The sequence below is a fragment of the Oncorhynchus masou genome, chromosome 5, assembly GCF_036934945.1.
Source record: "Oncorhynchus masou masou isolate Uvic2021 chromosome 5, UVic_Omas_1.1, whole genome shotgun sequence".
In the NCBI taxonomy this organism is placed as follows: Eukaryota; Metazoa; Chordata; class Actinopteri; order Salmoniformes; family Salmonidae; genus Oncorhynchus; species Oncorhynchus masou.
In genome coordinates, this window is record NC_088216.1 from 12,418,889 (window position 1) to 12,440,402 (window position 21,514).

The 21,514-nt window shown below is 42.3% G+C and overlaps 1 protein-coding gene across 1 annotated transcript; it reads left to right on the plus strand.

The window, feature by feature from the left end:
• The first annotated feature begins 1,042 nt into the window (after window positions 1-1,042).
• LOC135528191 (uncharacterized) lies at window positions 1,043-20,489 on the plus strand. The gene is made up of 19 exons (XM_064957106.1): window positions 1,043-1,139; window positions 1,744-1,832; window positions 8,298-8,373; window positions 12,203-12,482; window positions 12,897-12,962; window positions 13,168-13,334; window positions 15,467-15,746; window positions 16,708-16,805; window positions 16,968-17,247; window positions 17,462-17,631; window positions 17,763-18,057; window positions 18,346-18,464; window positions 18,606-18,783; window positions 18,880-18,911; window positions 18,996-19,054; window positions 19,149-19,363; window positions 19,653-19,912; window positions 20,066-20,200; window positions 20,328-20,489. The coding sequence occupies exons 1-19, from the start codon at window positions 1,125-1,127 to the stop codon at window positions 20,487-20,489; spliced, it is 2,976 nt and encodes a 991-aa protein (XP_064813178.1). The 5' UTR covers window positions 1,043-1,124.
• Window positions 20,490-21,514: the final 1,025 nt, after the last annotated feature.

The window sequence follows — 21,514 nt, forward strand, 5'->3', positions numbered from 1 at the left end:
GCGCGCTGTGTTAAGAAGCAGTGCGGCTTGGTTGGGTTGTGTATCGGAGGACGCATGGCTTTCAACCTTCGTCTCTCCCGAGCCGTACGGGAGTTGTAGCGATGAGACAAGATAGTAGCTACTACAACAAATGGATACCACGAAATTGGGGATAAAAAGGGGTAAAATTCCAACAACAAAAATAACGTTCTTTGTATTTTTTTTGTACCATCATCTTTGAAATGCAAGAGGCCATAATATATTATTCCAGCCCTTGTACAATTTAGATTTGGCCACTAGATGGCAGCAGTGTATGTGCAAAGTTTTAGACTGATCCAATGAACCATTGCATTTCTGTTCAAAATGTTGTATCAAGACTGCCCAAATGTGCCTAATTAGTTTATTAATAACTTTTCATGTTCAAAATTGTGCACTCGCCTCAAACACTAGCATGGTTTTCTTTCACTGTAATAGCTACTGTAAATTGGGCAGTGCAGTTAGATTAACAAGAATTTAAGCTTTCTGCCAATATCATGTCCTGGGAAATGTTCTTGCTATTTACAACCTCATGCTAATCGCATGAGCCTACGTTAACTCAACCGTCCCGTGGAAGAGACTCCGATCCCGAATACGTTTTTAATAAATCCCCTGGTTTTCCCGAAATCCCTATTGGAGTATTCCCAGTATCAGGAGAGAATACGCAGGAAATCCGGAATCCTCTGGAGAGCCAGGGAATTTATTGACAATTCCCGGAATTTTGCAACCCTACTCCTACATCCAGACAAGCAGGCAGACAATTATTAACATACAGTATATTTTCATGTTTTCTTCTTATCTCAAATAAATCCCACACAGCCACAAAAGGAATCAGAATATTGTTTAATTACAATTACAACCTGTGATTCAACTGGAAACATAAAGAACAAAATATTATCAGATGTTGAATCGACTTCATCGCTAGATAAGGATGGCTCTCACATCTATTTTGGTTTGTTGTCGGTTTGTCCACAAGAGGGCGACGCACTACAAGAGAATGAACTATAGGGTGGTTGTGATGGGCTGAACTGCTGAAAACGAAAGTGTAGGGCTCTACGATCAGGTTTCATTATTTTCCAGTTGTCTGGCTGCGTCTGGAGTGGCAGGAAATGGACCCATCCAAGGTAAGACAATAGTTTGAAGTAAAACTGAGTATGCTGTTATTTCGTGGATAAATATTAGTGGTAAATTTCACTGGTAAAGGTTGGCGATACAGTAAAGTAGGCTACATTGTATCCGTTTCATATTTCTCTTACAGCAACACGGAAGTGTTAGATTGACTCGATCAAAGTAACGAGGGAAAAGTACTTTACATGATGGAATGCAACAACATGTGGTGTAATAGTTAATAGGTCTACATTAAAATGTCTAGGTTATAATCTAGCTATGAATTCATAACGCAGTAATATCCGATTCATTTATAGGTAGTACTTTCACATCATTCGAAGGAGTGAAGAAATCTGAAATAGTTTACAATCTACATTGTAAACTTTTGCGATTTCAATCACATACCATCTCAATCAAGAGACGTTTTCAAGAGACATAGTGATCTCAACAATGACTGTCTCATCCATTAAGTTCCATTACACGGCTAGACCCTAACCTAGTATGATATCAGGCAGTTACAGTGCCGTGTGTGTGTGTGTGTGTGTGTGTGTGTGTGTGTGTGTGTGTGTGTGTGTGTGTGTGTGTGTGTGTGTGTGTGTGTGTGTGTGTGTGTGTGTGTAGGAGGTAGCTGCCTCTGAGAAGGAAAGGACACCAGCAGGGGAGGAGAGTGAAGAGCTGTCCAGCAAACTCCCCAGCACCTCTTCTGGAATGTGAGTGAACATGGAGTATATTATCTACCTGGTACAGCCAGGACCACCCCTCAGAGTGGATATAGAGTACATTATCTACCTGGTACAGCCAGGACCACCCCTCAGAGTGGATATTATCATTATCTATTATCTACCTGGTATATTATCTATTATCTACCTGGTACAGCCAGGACCACCCCTCAGAGTGGATATGAGTGGACATAGAGTATATTATCTACCTGGTACAGCCAGGACCACCCCTCAGAGTGGACATAGAGTACATTATCTACCTGGTACAGCCAGGACCACCCCTCAGAGTGGATATGAGTGGACATAGAGTATATTATCTATTATCTACCTGGTATATTATCTATTGTCTACCTGGTACAGCCAGGGACACCTCTCAGAGTGGATATGAGTGGACATAGAGTATATTATCTACCTGGTACATTCAGGGACACCCCTCAGAGTGGATATGAGTGGACATAGAGTCTATTCTCTACCTGGTACAGCCAGGGACACCCCTCAGAGTGGATATGAGTGGACATAGAGTATATTCTCTACCTGGTACAGCCAGGGACACCCCTCAGAGTGGATATGAGTGGACATAGAGTATACTAGTCCAAGGTGTGAATTACAGGGAGCTGGGCGGGGGGGTGTGGGGGAATTCTGTCCACTGTAGAATTCTATAGAATTCGGTACTGTCCACTGTAGAATTCTATAGGATTTAGTTCTGTCCACTGTAGAATTTGGTTCTGTCCACTGTAGAATTTGGTTCTGTCCACTGTAGAATTCTATAGAATTCGGTTCTGTCCACTGTAGAATTTGGTTCTGTCCACTGTAGAATTCTATAGAATTCGGTTCTGTCCACTGTAGAATTTGGTTCTGTCCACTGTAGAATTCTGTAGAATTCGGTTCTGTCCACTGTAGAATTTGGTTCTGTCCACTGTAGAATTCTATAGAATTTGGTTCTGTCCACTGTTGAATTCTATAGGATTTAGTTCTGTCCACTGTAGAATTCTATAGGATTTAGTTCTGTCCACTGTAGAATTCTATAGAATTTGGTTCTGTCCACTGTAGAATTCTATAGGATTTAGTTCTGTCCACTGTAGAATTCTATAGAATTTGGTTCTGTCCACTGTAGAATTCTATAGAATTTGGTTCTGTCCACTGTAGAATTCTATAGAATTCGGTTCTGTCCACTGTAGAATTCTATAGAATTTGGTTCTGTCCACTGTAGAATTCTATAGAATTTGGTTCTGTCCACTGTAGAATTCTATAGAATTCGGTTCTGTCCACTGTAGAATTCTATAGAATTCGGGTCTGTCCACTCAGTAGTGCTGGATTTCTGCATTAGCTGAGCTGCTTTAAATATTACATAGATCCACTTCAAATCAAATGTATTGGTCACATACACATGTTAAGCAGATGTTATTGGTCACATACACATGGTTAGCAGATGTTATTGTGAGTGTAGCAAAATGCTTGTGCATCTAGTTCCCAGTAATGTCAGTAATATCTAACAATTCCACAACAACTACCTAATACACAACAATCTAATTAGAAATGGAAGAAAAATATATACATATAAATATATGGATGAGCGATGACCGAGTGGCATAGGCAAGATGCAATACATGGTATAAAATACAGTATATACATATGAGATGAGTAATGCAAGATCTGTAAACATTATTAAAGTGGCATTATTAAAGTGACAAGTGATCTACTTATTAAAGTGGCCAATGATTTCATGTCAGTGTGTTGGCAGCAGCCTCTCTGAGTTAGTGGCGGCTGTTTAACAGTCTGATGACCTTGAGATAGAAGCTGTTTTTCAGTCTCTCGGTCCCTGCTTTGATGCACCTGTACTGACCTCGCCTTCTGGATGATAGCGGGGTGAACAGGCAGTGGCTCGGGTTGTTGTTGTCCTTGATGATCTTTTTGGCCTTCCTGTGACATCAGGTGCTGTAGGTGTCCTGGAGGGCAGGTAGTTTGCCCCCGGTGATGCGTTGTGCGGACCTCACCACCGTCTGGAGAGCCTTACGGTTGAGGCTGGTGGAATTGACGTAAAAGGTGGTGATACAGCCGGACAGGATGCTCTCAATTGTTTTTTTTATTTTTTTTTACCTTTATTTAACCAGGCGAGTCAGTTAAGAACCAATTATTATTTTCAATGACGGCCTAGGAACAGTGGGTTAACTGCCTGTTCAGGGGCAGAACGACAGATTTTGTACCTTGTCAGCTGGGGGATTTGAACTTGCAACCTTTTGGTTACTCCAACGCTCTAACCACTAGGCTACCCTGCCGCCCCAATTGTGCATCTGTAAAAGTTTGCGAGTGTTTTAGGTGACAAGCCAGATTTGTTTATCCTCCTGAGGTTGAAGAAGCGCTGTTGCGCCTTTTTCCACCACTCTGTCTGTGTGGGTGGACCATTTCAGCTTGTCCCTGATGTGTACGCCGAGGAATTTAAATCTTTCCACCTTCTCCACTGCTCGATGTGGATAGGGGGGGGGGGGTGGCTCCCTCTGCTGTTTCCTGAAGTCCACAATCTCCTTTACCGGTAGAGACTAATACAGAATGTGAATTACACCTGGAGGATCTCCATTCCATTGACTTTATTCTTGGCTTTACTATGAGCCGTCCTCCCCTCAGCAGCCTCCACCGTCTCTTCCCGAGGTTCCTGCCTTTCTAGAGAGTTTCTTCCTTGCTGCCGTGCTTCAACATCTGCATTGCTTTGCTGCTTGGGGTTTTCGGCTGGGCTTCTGTATAAGCACTTTGTCACAGCTGCTGATTATAAAAGGTCTTTATGAAATGCATTTGATTGATTTGCTATAGTCACTGGTAACATTGAATGGTGGTGGAGAGATAATCAACTTTAAAAGTGGTGAATTGACCCTCTAACATCTCTTCTATACCTCTATTACATCATCCTCATTAACTGAGTGAAATGAATGTAGAACAGTGTAGTGACCACAGCATGTAGTGGTGCTGTAGGGGAACAGAACAGTGTAGTGACCACAGCATGTAGTGGTGTAGGGGAACAGAACAGTGTAGTGACCACAGCATGTAGTGGTGCTGTAGGGGAACAGGACAGTGTAGTGACCACAGCATGTAGTGGTGGTGTAGGGGAACAGGACAGTGTAGTGACCACAGCATGTAGTGGTGTAGGGGACCAGAACAGTGTACTGACCACAGCATGTAGTGGTGGTGGTGTAGGGGAACAGAACAGTGTAGTGACCACAGCATGTGGTGGTGGTGGTGTAGGGGAACAGAACAGTGTAGTGACCACAGCATGTGGTGGTGGTGTAGGAGAACAGAACAGTGTAGTGACCACAGCATGTAGTGGTGGTGTAGGGCAGGGGTGTCAAAGTCAAATGGACGTGTAGTGACCAAATAAAAAATTGACCACAGCATGTAGTAGCTACAAGCCGAGGGGAACAGGACTGTTCGTATGCTCATTACATGCTCCATTTTCAAGGCTTTACCACAGCACAAATCAGAACAGTGTCCTGGTGTATGATACAATGATAAGCTGTCAGCTCACCTGTCGCGTTTTCAGAACTCTTGACATCTTTTCCCAGTATCTTCGCCACCAGTCCGCTCCTGTGTCCACACATCGAACAGTGTGTGACCACAGCATGTGGTGGTGTCAAACCCACAGCATGTGGTTTCCCAGAACAGTGTAGTGACCCATCATCATTTACAGAACATGTAGTGACACCTCTTCATACAAATCATGACCACAGCATGTAGTTGTGCCATGCATAGGACAGAACAAGTGACCAAAAAACTCCTGTGTCACAGCATGTAGGGAACTGGAGTCCACTCCGTGGATGAAAGAACAGTGTTGACCACAGCATGTGGTGGTGGTGTAGGGGAACAAACAGTCAGAAATGTGCTCTGTGTCCACAGCCAAGGAATATGCAATGAAATCTTTGGTGGTTTTTCACCACAGCTGTCTTTTAGATTGATGGACAACTGGTGACCACAGCATGTGGTGCAATGGTGTTTCTGCTCAGAACTCACATTTAAAAAGAGTTGACCACAGCATGTTGGTGGTGTGGGCAAACAGTGTAGTGACCAAGCTTTAATCATGCAGTTTTTGAACAGAAATGTAGTGACCACAGCATGTGTAAATGTAGTGACCACAGCATGTGTTTAGCAGATCTCACAGCATTCTGCCAAAAGAAAACTGACCACAGCATGTGGTGACAGCAGCCTGGCCTTGTGATTTGGCATTTTTGAACAGAACAGCCTGTGCTGTAGGGGAACAGATTTGAGGCCACAGTGTTTAATTCCACTGCCTGTTGGTGTGTAGCAGAACTTTGACCACATGTCCATATTCTTGTTTTTGTCCGCGTGTTTCGTTTCATAATGTCGTCTCAGATTATACTCTTTCAGTACAGCCACACTTTCTCCACACAGAAGACACAGCATGTAGTGGTGCACAGGTTTTCCAGCTAGTGAACATATAGTGACCACACCTTGTTTGAAACCCAGAACGGTTCTCAGTGTCCACCTTCCGTTTTGCCATTTTTGATGGGTATCTGAAAGTTAATTTTACTGTGATGCTGACAGACTGCTGTGCCAATAAATATGGTGAAATGAAGGGGAACAGCCTACTGTGGTGTAGTGACCACATTGTGGGAAATGTAGTGGTGGTGTAAAGGGGAACAGATCAGTGTAGTGACCACCGGCTGTGCTGCGGTCTGTGGGAAACAGGACAGTGTAGTGACCACAGCATGTGGTGGTCTGAATAATAAATCCACAGCATGTGGTCCCAGTGGTGACCGTAAAAGAACCTGTAGTGACCACAGGATGTGGTGTGGGCCTTGACTCTGACATATGTGGTGTAGGGGAACAGAACAGTGTAGTGACCACAGCATGTGGTGGTGGTGTAGGGGAACAGAACAGTGTAGTGACCACAGCATGTAGTGGTGGTGTAGGGGAACAGAACAGTGTAGTGACCACAGCATGTTGGTGTGTCAGAACAGTGTAGTGACCCTGTCTGGAGAGAAGCGTCGTGGTCTGGATACTGTGATCTCTAGGCTGGAGGTGGAGCTGAAGGTGCTGAAGGTAAGACTAGTGGCCATGTCTAAAATCAATGTGAGCAAACCACATACAGTAGATCACAGTATTCTCTGAAGACACTGCAGTCTAGTGTGTGTGTGTGTGTGTGTGTGTGTGTGTGGTGTGTGTGTGTGTGTGTGTGTTCAACATGTATGTGTGTGTGTGACCACAGCACCTGTGTAGAAGGTGAGTGAAGTAATAACATTAAATTAGTGAACAGTGTGTGTGTGTGCATGTGTGGTGTGTGGGGAACAGAACAGTGTAGTGACCACAGCAAGTGTGTGTGGTGTGTGGAGCAGAACAGTGTTCAACATCTATAAGTGGTGTGCCAGAACTGTCCACAGCATGTCTTCTAGAAGGTGAGTGAAGATAATAACATTAAATTAGTCTAATATTAACAACTCTACCATAACATATTTTATTACATCATCGTCATGAACTGAGTGAAATGAATTCAACAACAGTGAAGTGGCCACAGCATGTAGTGGTGCTGTAGGGGAACAGAACAGTGTAGTGACCACAGCATGTGGTGGTGGTGTAGGGGAACAGAACAGTGTAGTGACCACAGCATGTGGTGGTGGTGTAGGGGAACAGAACAGTGTAGTGACCACAGCATGTGGTGGTGGTGTAGGGGAACAGAACAGTGTAGTGACCACAGCATGTGGTGGTGGTGTAGGGGAACAGAACAGTGTAGTGACCACAGCATGTAGTGGTGCTGTAGGGGAACAGAACAGTGTAGTGACCACAGCATGTGGTGGTGGTGTAGGGGAACAGAACAGTGTAGTGACCACAGCATGTGGTGGTGGTGTAGGGGAACAGAACAGTGTAGTGACCACAGCATGTGGTGGTGGTGTAGGGGAACAGAACAGTGTAGTGACCACAGCATGTAGTGGTGCTGTAGGGGAACAGAACAGTGTAGTGACCACAGCATGTAGTGGTGGTGTAAGGGAACAGGACAGTGTAGTGACCACAGCATGTAGTGGTGGTGTAGGGGAACAGAACAGTGTAGTGACCACAGCATGTGGTGGTGCTGTAGGGGAACAGAACAGTGTAGTGACCACAGCATGTAGAGGAACAGAACAGTGTAGTGACCACAGCATGTGGTGGTGGTGTAGGGGAACAGAACAGTGTAGTGACCACAGCATGTAGTGGTGGTGTAGGGGGAACAGAACAGTGTAGTGACCACAGCATGTAGTGGTGGTGTAGGGGAACAGAACAGTTTAGTGACCACAGCATGTGTTGTAGGGGAACAGAACAGTGTAGTGACCACAGCATGTAGTGGTGCTGTAGGGGAACAGGACAGTGTAGTGACCACAGCATGTAGTGGTGGTGTAGGGGAACAGAACAGTGTAGTGACCACAGCATGTAGTGGTGCTGTAGGGGAACAGGACAGTGTGTGACTGTTTCTGCGTCCAGGTTGACCCTGTCTGTGGAGGACCATGATCTGGAGACTAAAATCTCTATGCTGGAGAAGAAGCCGGGGTTTATGAAGGTAAGACTAGGGGTCATGTCTGAGAGGTCAAATGTCATTGTGATCAAACCACATATGAAGTCGGAAGTTTACATACACCTTAGCCAAATACATTTAAACTCAATCTTTCACAATTCCTGACATTTAATCCTAGTAAAAATGTATTGTTTTAGGTCAGTTAGGATCACCACTTTATTTTAAAAATGTGAAATGTCAGAATACTAGTAGAGAAAATGATTGATTTATTTCAGCTTTTATTTCTTTCATCACATTCCCAGTGGGTCAGAAGTTTACATACACTCAATTAGTATTTTGTAAAATTGCCTTTAAATTGTTTAACTTGGGTCAAACGTTTCGGGTAGCCTTCCACAAGCTTCCCGCAATAAGTTGGGTGAATTTTGGCCCATTCCTCTTGACAGCTGGTGTAACTGAGTCAGGTTTGTAGGCCTCCTCGCTCGCACAGTTCTGATATAGAATTTTATTATCAAAGCTTATAATTTTCAATTATCCTAATCGGTCTGCAACCCAGAGTGTGTAAAGTTCTGGTTTAAATGAAACTGACAAAATCCCCAATTAGTCAAACACAAGTTTATTCACGAGAGCTCTCCCATTCACATACAAAGATGTTTCTTTTATAACATTCTTCTGACCGATGCACACACATGCACACTAACATTAGGAGAGCTTTCTTCTTCTCTTCAATTCTCACCACAGTTTATCACTACCCAGCGGACAGTTCCATTCCCCCCCAGATAAAGGAAACCTGGAGGGGTACTCCCTGTCCTATCGTACTTTCCAACGATTATAGGGGTCGGTTCAAACCGAGGTTAAGGATCCTCTTTGTTTTCTTTCGGAACACACATACATTCCTCTCTTCCCCAGTCCAACCGAGTTGGACATATGTTTAATATTTTAATTACTCCTTATCCATGCTAAATAACCTCTAATCCCTAATGGTTAAGTTTCTGGGTAGAATTATTTAATCATTTATCTTAAACCTTTACATTTTTTTATCAAGTTCCACCCACACATTTTCTATAGGATTGAGGTAAGTGATTTGTGATGGTCGCTCCAATCCCTTGACTTTATTGTCCTTCAGCCATTTTGCCACATCTTTGGAAGTATGCTTTTCGGTCATTGTCCATTTGGAAGACCCATTTGCGAACAAGCTTTAACTTACTGACTTAAGTCTTGAGATGTTGCTTCAATATATCCACATAATTTTCGTTCCTCATGATGCCATCTATTTTGTGAAGTGCACCAGTCCCTTCTGCAGCGAAGCACCCCCACAGCATGATGCTGCCACCCCCGTGCTTCACGGTTGAGATGGTGTTCTTCGGTTTGCAAGCATCCCCCTTTTTCCTCCAAACATAATGATGGTCATTATGGCCAAACAGTTCTATTTTTGTTTCGTCAGACCAGAGGACATTTCTCCAAAAAGTATGATCTTTGTCCCCATGTGCAGTTGCAAACCGTAGTCTGGCTTTTTTATGATGGTTTTGGAGCAGTTGCTTCTTCCTTGCTGAGCGGCCTTTCAGGTTATGACGTTTTACAGTGGATATAGATACTTTTGTACCTGTTTCCTCCAGCATCTTCACAAGGTCCTTTGCTGTTGTTCCCGGATTGATTTGCACTTTTCGCACCAAAGTACGTTCATCTCTAGGAGACAGAATGTGTCTCCTTCCTGAGTGGTATGACAGCTGCGTGGTCCCATGGTGTTTATACTTGCATACTATTGATTGTACAGATGAACATGGTACCTTCAGGCGTTTGGAAATTGCTCCCAAGGATGAACCAGACTTCTGAGTTCTTGGCTGATTTCCTTTGATTTTTCTATGATGTCAAGCAAAGAGGCACTGAGTTTTAATGCCTTGAAATAAATGCAAAAAAAGAAACGTCCCTTTTTCAGGACTCTGTCTTTCAAAGATGATTCGTAAAAATCCAAATAAATTCACAGATCTTCTTTGTAAAGGGTTAAAACACTGTTTCTCATGCTTGTTCAATGTACCATAAACAAATAATGAACATGCACCTGTGGAACGGTCGTTAGGACACTAACAGCTTGCAGACGGTAGGCAATTAAGGTCACAGTTATGAAAACTTAGGACAATAAAGAGGCCTTTCTACTGACTCTGGAAAAACACCAAAGGAAAGATGCACAGGATCCCTGCTCATCTGCATGAACGTTCCTTAGGCATGCTGCAAGGAGGCATGAGGACTCCAGATGTGGCCAGGGCAATAAATTGCAATGTCCGTACTGTGAGATGCCTAAGACAGCGCTACAAGGAGACAGTGGCAGACCACATGTAACAACACCTGCACAGGATCGGTACATCCAAACATCACACCTGTGGGACAGGTACAGGATGGCAACAACTGCCGAGTTACATCAGGAATTGTCTTTATTGTCCTAAGTTTTCATAACTGTGACCTTAATTGCCTACATTCTGCAAGCTGTTATCCCTCCATCAGTGCTCAGACTGTTCGCAATAGGCTGAGAGAGGCTGGACTGAGGGCTTGTAGGCCTGTTGTAAGGCAGGTCCTCACCAGACATCACCGTTAACAATGTTGTCTATGGAAACAAACCCACCGGTCGCTGGACCAGACAGGACTGGCAAAAAGTGCTCTTCATTGACGAGTCGCAGTTTTGTCTCACCAGGGGTGATGGACGGATTTGCGTTTATCGTCGAAGGAATGAGAGTTACACCGAGGCCTGTACTCTGGAGCGGGATCGATTTGGAGGTGGAGGGTCTGTCATGGTCTGGGGCGGTGTGTCACAGCATCATCGGACTGAGCTTGTTGTCATTGGAGGCAATAGCAATGTGTGCGTTACAGGGAAGACATCCTCCTCCCTCATGTGGTACCCTTCCTGCAGGCTCATCCTGACATGATCCTCCAGCATGACAATGCCACCAGCCATACTGCTCATTCTGTGTGTGATTTCCTGCAAGACAGGAATGTAAGTGTTCAGCCATGGCCAGCGAAGAGCCCGGATCTCAATCCCATTGAGCATGTCTGGGACCTGTTGGATCGGATGGTGAGGGCTAGGGCCATTCCCCCCAGAAATGTCCGGGAACTTGCAGGTGCCTTGGTGGAAGAGTGGGTTACCGTCTCACAGCATGAACTGTCAAATCTGGTGCAGTCCATGAGGAGGAGATGCACTGCAGTACTTGCAGTACTTAATGCAGCTGGTGGCCACACCAGATACTGACTGTTACTTTTGATTTTGACTCCCTTTGTTCAGGGACACATTATTCCATTTCTGTTAGTCACATGTCTGTAGAACTTGTTCAGTTTATGTCTCAGTTTTTGAATCTTGTTATGTTCATGCAAATATTTACAAAAAAATAAAAATAAACGCAGTTGACAGTGAGAGGACGTTTCTTTTTTTGCTCAGTTTACATCCACAGGTACACCACCAATGAACTCAAATGATGTCAGTTAGCCTATCAGAAGCTTCTAAAGCCATGACGTCATTTTCTGGAATTTTCCAAGCTGTTTAAAGGCACAGTCAACTTAGTGTATGTAACCTTCTGACCTGCTGGAAATGGGATACAGGCTGATTATCTCACTTATAATTCACTGTAAACAATTGTTGGAAAAATTACTAGTGTCAAGTCTTGATTGCTTCAACCTAAGTGTATGTAAACCTCCGACTTCAACTGTAGATCAGAGCCACATACTGTGTTTGTGTGTAATGTAATGTATTTCATGATGATATGTGATATTGAGAGACCAGTAGAAATATTCTAGTACGTCTTAACAATATTCATATATTCATGTTCTTTATTTTATTTCAGTAGTCAGGTTTTATATTCCTTCCTCACTGTTGTCATCTTTGTTATTTTAGAGATCCTTCATGTTGAATGTTCCAGCTCTGCTGCTGACCGGTCTGGAGGAGCTCACTGAAGAACAGCTGAAGACATTTCAGTCTAATCTGACTACGGTCCAGCCGCTTGGCTTTCCTCCCATCCCAGAGAGCCAGCTGAAGAACACTGACAGACAGAACACAGTGGATCAGATGGTGAAGAGATACGGTCCTGAGGGAGCTGTGGAGATCACATTGAGGATCCTGAGGTGGATGGATCTGGATGATCAGACAGAGAAGTTAGAGAGAGATCACACTAGAGGTAACATAACAACAATGTACACCAATCTATACATCACAGTTCAGTGTAGGTCTAACCAGAAAGAACATTCAACTGACTTCATAATAACATTCAGCAGACTCCTCTTTTATAATGTTTATTCATGATGTATCCAGGTGACCCCTCTTTTATAATGTTTATTCATGATGTATCCAGGTGACTCCTCTTTTATAATGTTTATTCATGATGTATCCAGGTGACCCCTCTTTTATAATGTTTATTCATGATGTATCCAGGTGACCCCTCTTTTATAATGTTTATTCATGATGTATCCAGGTGACCCCTCTTTTATAATGTTTATTCATTATGTATCCAGGTGACCCCTCTTTTATAATGTTTATTCATGATGTATCCAGGTGACCCCTCTTTTATAATGTGTATTCATGATGTATCCAGGTGACCCCATGATGATTAAACAACAATCCAACATTCATTACATCCCATCATACAGTCACCAATACAGTAAGGAAGATTTCACAAACAGATGAGACTTCCTAATCATGACTGTATATCTCTTCCTGAGCTTCCTAATCTGGAAGATGAACCAGAATAATCTGACAGAGAAGTTAGAGATCAGAGAAGTAGAACTGTAGACAAGAACCCTAACTGACTCTCTATCCCCCTCCTATCTTCCCCTCTATTTCCCATGTTTCCCCCTCTTCCTCAGGTACTGCCTCACCCTCTCACTTGTCCTTATTCCAACTCAGGCCCAAATCCTTCTGTTACCCTTCATGGCCTCCTTTCACTGCAGCTCCTCCTCCTTCCTTCCCTGGTTCGTCTGAGGAGTTGGGGTCGTTATCTTCAGCTGGTAGTTCAGGACAGCTCAGCTCACAGGTAAGAGGACGGTTAGAGAAGTATAGGATCACGTCTACCCTCATATGTTACATCACCTGTACTCACTGTCATAGTCAGTTCTACCCTCATATGTTAAAACACCTGTACTCACTGTCATAGTCAGTTCTACAGTTTGAAATGATACAGTACACACATACTCTATGAGTGGTGGGGGTCAGGCGGCATATCCCTACACACACCATCAGACAAAAAAAGCTGTGAATCAAATCAAAGTTTACTTGTCATGTGGGCCAAATACAACAGGTGAAATACTGACTTACAGGCCCTAACCAACAGTTCAATTTTTAAGAAAATTATAGGTATTAGGTGAACAATAGATAAGTAAAGAAATAAAAACAACAGTAAAAGGACAGTGAAAAATAGCAGTAGAGGCTATATACAGTAGAGGCTATATACAGTAGAGGCTATATACAGTAGAGGCTATATACAGTAGAGGCTATATGCAGTAGAGGCTATATACAGTAGAGGCTATATACAGTAGAGGCTATATACAGTAGAGGCTATATACAGTAGAGGCTTTATACAGTAGAGGCTATATACAGTAGAGGCTATATACAGTAGAGGCTATATACAGTAGAGGCTATATACAGTAGAGGCTATATACAGTAGAGGCTATATACAGTAGAGGCTATATACAGTAGAGGCTATATACAGTAGAGGCTATATACAGTAGAGGCTATATACAGTAGAGGCTATATACAGTAGAGGCTTTATACAGTAGAGGCTTTATACAGTAGAGGCTATATACAGTAGAGGCTATATACAGTAGAGGCTATATACAGTAGAGGCTATATACAGTAGAGGCTATATACAGTAGAGGCTTTATACAGTAGAGGCTTTATACAGTAGAGGCTTTATACAGTAGAGGCTATATACAGCAGAGGCTATATACAGTAGAGGCTATATACAGTAGAGGCTATATACAGTAGAGAGGCGTTATACAGTAGAGGCTTTATACAGTAGAGAGGCTATATACAGTAGAGAGGCTATATACAGTAGAGAGGCTTTATACAGTAGAGAGGATTTATACAGTAGAGGATATATACAGTAGTGAGGCTATATACAGTAGTGAGGCTATATACAGTAGTGAGGCTATATACAGTAGAGGCTATATACAGTAGAGGCTATATACAGTAGAGAGGTTATATACAGTAGTGAGGCTATATACAGTAGAGGCTATATGCAGTAGAGGCTATATACAGTAGAGAGGCTATATACAGTAGAGAGGCCATATACAATAGAGAGGCCATATACAGTAGAGGACATATACAGTAGTGAGGCTATATACAGTAGAGGCTATATGCAGTAGTGAGGCTATATACAGCAGAGGCTATATGCAGTAGTGAGGCTATATACAGTAGAGAGGCTATATACAGTAGAGAGGCTATATACAGTAGAGAGGCCATATACAGTAGAGGCCATATACAGTCGTGAGGCTATATACAGTAGAGGCTATATACAGTAGAGGCTATATGCAGTAGTGAGGCTATATACAGCAGAGGCTATATACAGTAGAGAGGCTATATACAGTAGAGAGGCTATATACAGTAGTGAGGCTATATACAGTAGAGAGGTTATATACAGTAGTGAGACTATATACAGTAGAGAGGCTATATACAGTAGTGAGGCTATATTCAGTAGCGAGGCTATATACAGTAGCGAGGCTCTATAACAGTAATGAGGCTATATACAGTAGGGAGGCTATATAACAGTAGAGATGCTATTTACAGGCACCGGTTAGTCAGGCTAATTCAGGTAGTATGTACATGTAGGTATAGCTAAATGCATATATGACAAACGGAGAGTAGCAGTAGCGTAAAATACATTCCTATCACGTAAAATACAGTAAAATACATTCCAATCACGTAAAATACAGTAAAATACATTCATATCACGTAAAATACAGTAAAATACATTCCTATCACATAAAATACAGTAAAATACATTCCTATCACGTAAAATACAGTAAAATACATTCCTATCACGTAAAATACAGTAAAATACATTCCTAACACATTGTGTGTGTGTGGCTATGTTCATGTTCTTTATTTTATATCAGTAGTCTGTATTTCTATCCTTTTATTTATATCTTATCTTCTTTGTTATTTTAGAGATCCTCCATGTTGGATGTTCCAGCTCTGCTGCTGACCACCCTGAAGGAGCTCACTGAAGAACAGCTGAAGATATTTCAGTCTAACCTGACTACGGTCCAGCTGCCTGACTGTCCTCCCATCCCAGAGAGCCATCTGGAGGACACTGACGGACAGGTCACAGTGGATCAGATGATGAAGAGATACGACCCTGAGAGAGCTGTGAAGATCACACTTGTGAACCTGAAGCGGATGAATCGAGTAGACCTAGCAGAGAAGTTAGAGCAATATCACACCAGAGGTAACATAACAACAGTGTACATCAATCTATACATCACCATCACAGTTCAGTGTAGGTCTAACCAGAAAGAACATTCAACTGACTTCATAAAAACATTCAGCAGACTCTTTTATTTATTGTATGTATCCAGGTGATCTCATTGAGATTAAACAGCACTCAACCATTCATTCCAAGTTAGAGAGAGATCACACTAGAGGTAACACAGCAACATGATAGATCTATCATTGCACGATCGGTTCCATGATGGGATATTGGCTGTGTAGAGAGAGATCACACTAGAGGTAACACAGCAACATGATAGATCTATCATTGCACGATCGGTTCCATGATGGAATATTGGCTGTGTACAAAATCTGTCTTGCCTACTACTCACTAAAACTACATACTATGTATTAGTAGTACTACATACCATTTAGAAGGTACTTTTTAGTGACAACGAATGCAGGAAGCAGGAAATATCAGCATACTGCTCATCTATACTGTGAAGGTGTCATCTAATGCACAATTGCGTTGAATCCCGCCATTTGTTCATTTAGTTAAAGCTCCTCCCCTTATCTCATTATCAGCTGTTGACAATCACCATTCTCTTCCTCAAAGGTATGCAGTGAATTCTACTAGATGAATAAGTATGACATCCTGGCATTTAAAGCATAGTTGATTTTCTAAAGTTCACAAACTATAAAACTTCCTATTTTCACATACCTGAATGCCTTTTGAGAGTAAGTACAGGATGGGTATTTGGACATGGCCGTTGAGTAATAGGGATTATATTCAAACAAAGATCACCCCAGATTGTTAACATTTAGTTTTAGTAATGTTATAATGTAGGATCAAAGTTAACCAGCTAATATAAATATATATATATCGCTCTCTCTCGCTCAGGGAGACCCTATGCCCCAAGGGCGTCCCTCTGGTCACTCAGGCTCTTATCACAAATCAATATTTTCATCCATAACTCCAGATTCCAGCCCTGTCTTCTTCCAAGCCCTCTGTCCACCCAGTGTTGTCATGGAGAAGCCTTCCAGGCTCCTTCCCTCCTCAGTACAGCACAGCTTACAGGTGACAGGACTGGTGCACATGCACAACACGCTAACACCCTCTCATTTGAAAACATGATCTGTCAGAGAAATTAGGATGTTTGTGTGTGTGTGGCTATATTCATGTTCTTTGTATCAGTAACCAGTATTTCTATTCCTTCTTTAAATCTTGTCACCTTTTTAGAGACCCCAGATATGGACTTTTCCAGCTCTGCTGCTGACCACTCTGGAGGAACTCACTGAAGAACAGCTGAAAACTTTTCAGTCTCACCTGACTAGTGTCCAGCCGCTTGGCTTTCCTCCCATCCCAGAGAGCCATCTGGAGAACACTGACAGACAGAACACAGTGGATCAGATGGTGAAGAGATACGACCCTGAGGGAGCTGTGGGGATCACACTGAGGATCCTGAGGGGGATGAATCGAGTAGACCTAGCAGAGAAGTTACAGAGAGATCACACTAGAGGTAATATAACAATAATGTACATCAATCTATACATCACAATCACAGTTCAGTGTAGGTCTACGCCAGAGGAGGCTGGTTGGGGTAGTTATAGGAGGACAGGCTCCTTGTAATTGCTTATACGAAGACAATGTGATGTAGATTGATAATTGTAGATAAACAGGAAAATGTAATGAGACAACAACACCATTATCTCTCTTCACTTCATCTTCTATAGCTGTATCTACAACAGAAACAAAATGGTGGAGCAACTCATCAGACACTGGCAATGATGAAGAGAGAGATAAGAAACATGTCCACCTGGCTGGACGTTCGAGAGCCTTGGACAGAGAGGCAGCAGGCAGCAAAGAAACTGGAATCACAAAGGACAAATATGAACTGGTCACGGTGAGGAGGAGAGGGGATGTTTAGGTTCACATAACCCACACCTGGTAGAAGACATGGAGACAGATATACTGACAGAAAGAAAGGGTTGTCACCAAATTAAAGTTCTATCTGTTCTGTTGTTGTTTTCTTAGAAACCTGCAGAGAAGAAAAGAGAAGCTCTGCTGCTGGCCACTCTGGAGGAGCTGAGCACAGACGAGCTGAAGATATTTCAGCAGGAACTGACTCCAAGCAAACAGCTTCCACCTTACCTGACTGGCTTTCCTCCCATCCCCAAACCTCAGCTGGAGAACAATGACAGACAGGTCACAGTGGATCAGATGCTGAAGAGGTACGGCCCGGAGGGAGTTGTGGAGATCACACTGAGGATCCTGAGGAGGATGAACCGGGAAGACCTGGCAGAGAAGTTCCAGAGATTTCACAGTAGAGGTAACACATCCAGACGATAGATTTATCATTACACACTCAGATCTGGGATATTGAGTGATAGAGATTCACACAAAGATCCCCGCACAGCCTGTTGACTGTTTCTAGACTGACTATTACACTAGCCTGTTGGTATGTTAACCAGCTAACAACACTATAAACTCTCTCTGTCTCTCTGTCTCTCTCTCTCTCTCTCTGTGTCTCTCTCTCTCTCTCTGCCTCTCTGCTCTCTCTCTCTCTCTCTCTCTCTCTCTCTCTCTCTCTCTCTCTCTCTCTCTCTGACCCCTGCAGGAAAGAAAAGGAGAACAAGTGAGGAACCATCCTGGCCTGGTCTAGTTTCCAGGGGCGAAATGATTGAGGAGCATTGTGTCCCATTCCTTGGCAGAACCCCGTTCTTCATTCAACATAAGGTGCCTGATTGTCCCTGCCCTTCTCACTGCTGCCATGGTGACCAACATGTTCACAATAGAACAGAGGACAGGTCAGATTAATATAGAACATGTTGCTGTTATAGAAGTATGTTTCTATCTATTCTGTTAATTTGAATCTAGAAAACCCCAAAGGTAGAGATGGACAATTCAACCATCCCAGGGAGCCAACTGGAGATGGACTGTCCTCCCATCCTAGAGAGAGAACTGAAGATGGCTAACAGTCTCAACACAGAGGTATCTGTAAACACACAGGAGAACACCCAGAGGATTGATGATGAGGAGTTGGGAAGAGAAAGGGGTAACAGCTATACATTAACATCTTCATCTGGAACAATGATGACGTTGAAGTTGTATAGTAAAACATGATGATTGATGTTAATCTGGTTCTCTTTAGATTCTCCTCTCTTCCTGGATCACCATCACATGGTAAAAGACCATGAACATTTTAAGTTAAAAACTATTCTTCACAATATTGGTTGAATTACAGTATCTATTGTTTCTACATTTTAGAGTTCTCCAGATGAATTTACACCTGAAATCCATGATCAGGACAACAGGGGAGAATACCGGTAACTTGATATATTTAATGTTATCATTGGCAGTTTGTATAAAACCTTAATTCCAGGAAAATCTCACAAAATTAAATTATTGTTTGTTCTACAGGTTCCAGTGCCCAAGTGCAGGTCTGTTCCAGTGCAGTATAACAGGCCTGGTGTTTAGGATGGAAGGAGAAGGAGAGGTGCTCTATAGGACAGTCCACTGGGACATGAGGCTTCTATCCCAGAGTGGCAAGAGACCTGCAGGTCCCCTGTTCATGTTTACATGCCTTAAGGGGTCTGTCAATCAACTACACCTCCCACACTGTGAGATCTGCAATAGTGAGTAATACTATCATGAAGGCTCATTTCACTTTTCATGTTTACATGCCTTAAGGGGTCTGTCAGTCAACTACACCTCCCACACTGTGAGATCTGCCATAGTGAGTAATACTATCATGAAGGTTCATTTCACTTTTCATGTTTCAGGACTCTTCTGAAATAACACATTTTCGTTATTTGCTTATTTATTTACTAATTATTGTGTATTTTATTTTCTACTACAGTCTCAGCAATGTTTTGTTTGTCTTGTTCGTCAGAGAAAGCTCTAAATGTTCTCTTTCTTTCCCAGGTGGTGGATGTGACTTCCTGTCTGTAGCCCATGTGACTGATGATGACATCATTGAGTTTCTCCCTCCTCTTGAGACAACAGAAACACATGTCATAATAAACATCAGTGGATTCTCTGCTTATGGTGAAGTCAAGGATGAAGACTCTCCCACCGTTCCTATAAGAGCACTTGTCTTGTTGTTCTACAAGCCCCCAGTTGTTCCTAAAAAGAGGTCCATCCTGAATGTGTTGTTGCTTCCCAGAAATGTTGTGATCAGGGAGGTAAGACCATCTGAAATGTCAACTCTACTTTGGCTGAATTCAATCAAGCACACAGGACATTAAAACCACGAATTCATGTTTTGTTAATGTTATTGCTTGGACAATGTTTTCTGATTTTAAACAAATAATAACATGTGATTTTGTGAAAACAAGGTGCAGGAGGAGTGGAAAAGAAGGAATGGAGACCAATACATCTACGTTGAAACAAATCCTCGCTGCCAACTCACTCCCAATAAAGAATACGAGCTCTCCACAGATCATACAGATGGATATCTAATTCAACCAAAGGTGATATCTGAGCTCGAGAGAGAGAAGAGACATTGCTTGCACATGAACACGATCTTATGATGTTGTTACCGTTTTATATTTTTAATTATTAGATAATTGATTGACTAACACGTTATCTTTCTACCAGGATGCAGAATTTATGGATTTTGAATCTTATGAAAACTACTTCCCAACATTTCAGTTGTTCATACAAACTGTTGTTGAGCAAGTTAATCTTCTTCTGAAAGACAATGGTGGTGAAGAATCTGTCTGGGAAAGACTTGTCTGGCTTCCAGGTAACACAAAGTGATAGTGGTAGTAGTAGCAACACTAGTAGTAGTAGTAGTAGCAATAGTAGTAGTAGTAGTAGTAGTAGTAGTAGTAGTAGTAGTAGTAGTAGTAGTAGTAGTAGTAGTAGTAGTAGTAGTAGTAGCAACACTAGCAGTAGTAGTAACAATAGTAGTAGTAGTAGTAGTAGTAGTAGTAGTAGTAGTAGCAACACTAGCAGTAGTAGTGACAATAGTAGTAGTAGTAGTAGTAGTAGTAGCAACACTAGTAGTAGTAGTAGCAATAGTAGTAGTAGTAGTAGTAGTAGTAGTAGTAGTAGTAGTAGTAGTAGTAGTAGTAGCAACACTAGCAGTAGTAGTAGCAATAGTAGTAGTAGTAGTAGTAGTAGTAGTAGTAGTAGTAGTAGTAGCAACACTAGCAGTAGTAGTAATAGTAGTAGTAGTAGTAGTAGTAGTAGTAGTAGTAGTAGTAGTAGCAACACTAGCAGTAGTAGTGACAATAGTAGTAGTAGTAGTAGTAGTAGTAGTAACACTAGTAGTAGTAGTAACAATAGTAGTAGTAGCAACAATAGTAGTAGTAGTAACAATAGTAGTAGTAGTAGTAGTAGTAGTAGTAGTAGTAGTAGCAACACTAGCAGTAGTAGTGACAATAGTAGTAGTAGTAGTAGTAGTAGTAGCAATACCAGCAGTAGTAGTAACAATAGTAGTAGTAGTAGTAGTAGTGGTAGTAGTAGTAGTAGCAACACTAGCAATAGTAGTAGTAGTAGTAGTAGTAGTAGTAGTAGTAGTAGTAGCAACACTAGCAATAGTAGTAGCAATAGTAGTAGTAGTAGTAATACTAGCAGTAGTAGTAACAATAGTAGTAGTAGTAGTAGTAGTAGTAGTAGTAGTAGCAACACTAGCAGTAGTAGTAACAATAGTAGTAGCAACACTAGCAGTAGTAGTAGTAGTAGTAGTAGTAGTAGTAGTAGTAGTAGTAGTAGCAACACTAGCAATAGTAGTAGTAGTAGTAGTAGCAACACTAGCAGTAGTAGTAACAATAGTAGTA

What these genes read in the sequence shown, in the direction of transcription:
- LOC135528191 (XM_064957106.1), top strand. An exon ending in CAGGACAGCTCAGCTCACAG is followed by an intron (nt 13,335 to 15,466) that starts GTAAGAGGACGG and finishes TTGTTATTTTAG; the next exon opens with AGATCCTCCATGTTGGATGT. An exon ending in ACACTGTGAGATCTGCAATA is followed by an intron (nt 19,364 to 19,652) that starts GTGAGTAATACT and finishes TTTCTTTCCCAG; the next exon opens with GTGGTGGATGTGACTTCCTG.